The following is a 4,778-nucleotide window of genomic DNA, read 5'->3' as shown; positions in this document are numbered from 1 at the left end:
TGTCTGCAAATGCAGAAGCTGTAGACTAAACTGGAAGTTTGTTTTTTTTAAATGTACCGTTGCCAAGAAAACTACATGGGTATGTCTATGAAACCCTAAGAAGTTGAAGGGGAAAATGTGCTGTATTTTACAAGGATGGATGTTGCTAAACTGCGAGAAATACACTCAAGATCCTAAGACTCAACTTTACAAAAAAATCAACATTTTTGGCAAAAGAAACAACTTCCAGTCTTGAAGCAGGGGATAGCACAACAAATATGACTGATATCAGGTAGCTCCTATTGGAAAAATTGTTACATTGATTTCATTCTTTAAAAGCAACTGGAAGTGAAAGGCCGTCTGTGTAACGGACTTGTTTCCTTCATCTCCTTGCTGCCAAGATTACTACGGAAATGTTTACTTGGCTAAAAGAAATCTTCAGGAATTCTTCTACTTTTACTGTTGCAAGATCTGCAGCAACTATGTCATATAGTAATCAAAAAAGTATCAGATAAAAATTGGAATTCAAGTACGCTGTACTAGAATTAAGTTGTAGCCCAGCAACATCTGAATGGCCACTGTCTTCCATTCCTGTAATAAATGAGGATTTCAATTATAGATTTACAGTACTTAAAACAGCACAACACTAAACTCCTGTAACACCTTATTCAATTGCACAACACTAAACTCCTGTAACACCTTATTCAATTGTAATCAATTCAAGCACAAAGCTCCATTTTCTTATTCCCTTTGTTCTTGTCGTATAATCCCTATATTGCAAGTCGCTTTCAAGGTTCTACATAAATTTCCCATATAGTGGCAGATTTATGAAATTACACTGATCACATACACTTTTTTCTCCCTAGAGGTATAGCAGCTTCTGTTCTAGTAGAGTGTTTAAGATTCTAGTTTACTACAGTGCAAGCTTGTAATTCATGTAAACCATAAAAGTAAACTACTGTGTTAAATTCCAAATGTCCTCACAGATCAAAGATACAAGGTAAATTAGTCTTTCAATAACTGAATGAATATACCAAGTCTGTTAAGACCTGCTTTTCTATTGTCTAGTATCAACACAGGATTCCTTTTTTTACACCTTGATGTGAGGTTATGTCTTAGAATCAGAGACTGTTCCAAGGGAGGTTTTACAAATACTTTGGTATGATAGGTTAAAAAAAAGGAAGATTCTTCTTTAGTATGATAAAGAATTCTGGAATGAAGTTTTTTTTTTTTTTAAAGGGGGGGATGGACAGATTTTGAAGAACCATGAACTTCACTAAGAGGGAACTGAGAATTTCAAGGGAGTTGCAAAAATGGGTGAGACAACATGAAGGATTATTATTTTTGTTTTTAACTGATATGTCTCTGCAGGGTATTACAATTCAAAATTAATAACTTCAATCTTTGCAACCGTTTCCTCCCATTCACTGAATCTTCATGAACAGACTGACAAGTGAATTCTGGCACACATATATACGTTCAGGTATCTATTTTTGTTCCCAACCATGAGAGTTTAAGATGTGTCGAATTTACTAATGCAACTTCCCAGTCCTTCCACGTACATCATAGATTTGGGAGTTCATAATGCCTGCTGAAGTCTCCAAAAATAAAATTTAAAAACCTCACAAAAAAAATCTCATCAATGTAGCTAAGCCTTTCAAATAACAGCACAACCATTGGTTGGATTCTTCTCTGAGCTTGAATAACTGCTTTGTAGCATTCTTCATCTTAGCCTTATGCAGATGGGTCTCCGGCCAGGGTTTGCAGCCCTGGGTTCAGAAAGGATGAGCCATCTGTCCTGTTGTAACTGGTCCCTCCACAGTTAAGCTTCAGGGCACTGAAAGAAGCAAATGCCAACTGAAAATGAAATGCCACAGTTCAACAAAAGCAGGTTTGGTTTATTTGAATGATTTCATTAAATATCTACAAAGAAGGTAACAAACTGCAGCACAAAGCGCAATTGTACATGAAGCGCAATGCCTGGATTTAGTGCAAAACATACCATTAACTACGGCCAGGGAAGCCCAAGGTTTGAATTCATTTTATTTTATTTTTACAGTGTACATTGTTAAATAATGTAAAGAAAACATCTGTAATTCAGAAACAGATCTTGTGGGAAAAAAAAGGTACTCAAAGTGTAATATTAACACAAAATAATTTAACAGTTCAGTAGCATTAGTTAATTCTTCTAGACCTCAGTTATTTAATCCACAGGAGGGAAATCAATGGGAAATAAAACCAGTACTTGCATAACTAAGTGAAAAACCCAACCTCAAACATATTAAACCAAAAATACCATCCTCGTGCAACACTCAGCTGACCATTCTAACCATGAAGTGGCACCTTTCGTCACTGATTCTTGATACTTCCTGCACGTCAATTCATTTTCCTTTGAAGAATGGCCACAAACTCAGAAAGTAAAAGCTTCTCCATTAACAGTAGGAAGCCACGGCTTCCCCAGATTCCGTCAAAATGGGGACTTTAAAGTCTGAAAAGGTGTCGAAGCCCAGCTACCTAGACTCCCGTCTTTTGCCTTTCGGCCACCATGCCGAGGCCTCCCTCCTCGACAAAGCCACTCTAAACCTCAACTGGAGACAAAGGGATGGAAAGACCAACCTGTGCATATGTTTGAGGGTAGAGCAAACAAGTACAGAAATAACAAATTCCCTGCTAACCTTAAAGGAACGTTTTTGGGGGGGAAAAGAGGGGGGGGGACATATTTTTTTTTTTTACTTAGTATACAAACTTTTAGACCAGCAGTAAAGCTACTTCCAAATACAAAATAGAAGTACTTTGACCCTTCACAGCCTGCTGCAGCAATACAGAGTAATACTAGTTGGTTGCAGTTATTTCATTTGAATAGAGAACCTGGATGTTGAGTTAGAAACCAAGTTTGAGCGGAAAGTAGGAGATATAGAACACCTACTAGAAGGCAACACAGTTACAGTCTTGGTACCAGTTTTGAGTCCTTTAGACATTTAACAAAAACAAGTTTATTTTTGATTTTTGAGTGTTTCAAGTGTTATCTATCCTTGGCAATGAAACCCGCAACATGGAATATCTATTTCTGCCCTTTTCTAGGTAGAATTAAAGACAATGAAGAGCAAATCCCAGGAGACTTTCACACTTCCCCAGAGTGATAAACTCCAGTTTCTGAACACATATTGCCCCTCCTAAAACCCTTTGTAGCTCTCAGTCAAAAGCTGTCCTTTCAGACAAGCCCTTCTCCCTCCCTCCCTCTCTCTCTTTCTGTTCACATTCAGCCCAGCTTTACTCTGGTTACATGTCATCATTTCTGCACCCTCCACCAATATCCATCGCTGGTTTTCCCCATCGCTCCATAGCTTTACCTTTTCAACGTACAGCTGCAGTAGCTCCCCTCCAACACCTACTCTAGACACTGTTACAGTATAAACGTCCAATGTTTTAGGCCTTTGGTATTTCAGTGGCTACGTCCAAAATAACCTCCCTCTCTCCTTTCCTTCGGTCTGTCTAAAGTCTGCTAGGCAGGTGATGCTAACTGCAGAAGCAATAAAAAGTCCAAGGCACTAAAATATCCAGCAAGCATACTGGGAGAACAGACAAGTATTCAAGTACATTAATTTATACAATTATACATTCACATTTATCTAATACAATGAAAATAAAAAGGAAAAAAGTTAAAGTGTCTCCAATAAGTATCAGGATATAGCTAGCTTTTTTCCCATTTTTTTCTTTTTTGACTGTTTAACCCTCTATATTCCACTCATATTTTTTTTTTAAACTACTGTTGTCCAACAACATTTATATATCACAGTGTTTCCACATCAAAACTGATGGTAAGTACATGTCCTCAGGGAACTTTTAATTATTATTATTTTTTTTCTTCTAAACATTTTAAATTGCTCTAATGCTGCTGTCAAAGCTGTTAGTATCTTTTTCCTGAAAGCAGGAAAGACTGATCTCAAAGCACGGGCTATTCTGCATGTCCATCTGTGTGCTCACTCGCTCAGGAACTGTGATGTGATGCTTTGGAGGAAGGAATAGACAAGATGGTGGAAAAAAATGGACAGCTTTTCCCCTGGGCTTAATTCTTCAGAGCAAGGCAAACAGCATACTCAAGATTCATGCGAAGGCTAACACCTTTCTTCCCAACCCACAGGATCCAGCCTCTTAAGTCATGTGAATTTTACAGTCAGAGGCTGCTGACTTGCATGGTGGTTTCCATCTTTATACATTCTGCCACATACAAGGATTAGAGGAAGCATGTGCCATCTTAGAGGATCCTGATCAATTTCTCCCCATCTTCCGAATGGGGGGCTTTACTTACTGAGAGCAGAGAGCAATGGTTAGAGGGGGGGAAATCCATCCCTTTTGGGCACAACAGAGCCTAGCAGTTAATTCAGGCCCCAACTCCTGCCCAAAGGTCTACCCAGCAATGCGGCTGGGAATCACTAAGTGGTCCGCAGATTAGAGCCAGGGGGGTTGCTGATAGATTTCTGTAAGTTGCTGATGTTGAAGTTTTGTAATGAGGCAGTTCCTACAGGCTGGAACTGGTTTAAAGGCTGCTGTGCTGGACCACCTGTCCCGCTCCAGGGGGCTACAAAGGGCACTGTTGGATAACCAAATGGCTGAGGGGGACACATGGCCTTGGTGAAGGGACCTAGGGAGGTAGCTGATGCTGCAGAGATAGGGGTAGCACCAAGAGAAGATGTCATCGAGATGCAGAGTTGGCTTGGTGCAGAGAACTTCCTTGCCATTCCTGGACCCTACAACAAAGAGAAACAATGGAACTCAATCCAAAATCAAGCTATCTTGAG

General features: G+C 39.4%; 1 protein-coding gene across 1 annotated transcript in view; it reads right to left on the bottom strand.

Moving 5' to 3' along the window:
* Positions 1–1,856: 1,856 nt before the first annotated feature.
* The window catches only part of WNK1 (WNK lysine deficient protein kinase 1), a 129,772-nt gene continuing 126,850 nt past the window's right edge, over positions 1,857–4,778 (bottom strand). The window contains exon 30 of the mRNA XM_029283779.1: positions 1,857–4,727. Within this exon, the coding sequence (XP_029139612.1) occupies positions 4,413–4,727 (315 nt within the window). The 3' untranslated portion in view covers positions 1,857–4,412. The remainder of the gene's footprint in view (positions 4,728–4,778) is intronic.

Source organism: Protobothrops mucrosquamatus, unplaced genomic scaffold (assembly GCF_001527695.2).
Source record: "Protobothrops mucrosquamatus isolate PMUCROS unplaced genomic scaffold, P.Mucros_1.0 scaffold226, whole genome shotgun sequence".
NCBI classification, from domain to species: Eukaryota; Metazoa; Chordata; class Lepidosauria; order Squamata; family Viperidae; genus Protobothrops; species Protobothrops mucrosquamatus.
This window is presented reverse-complemented; position numbering and strand designations above follow the sequence as displayed.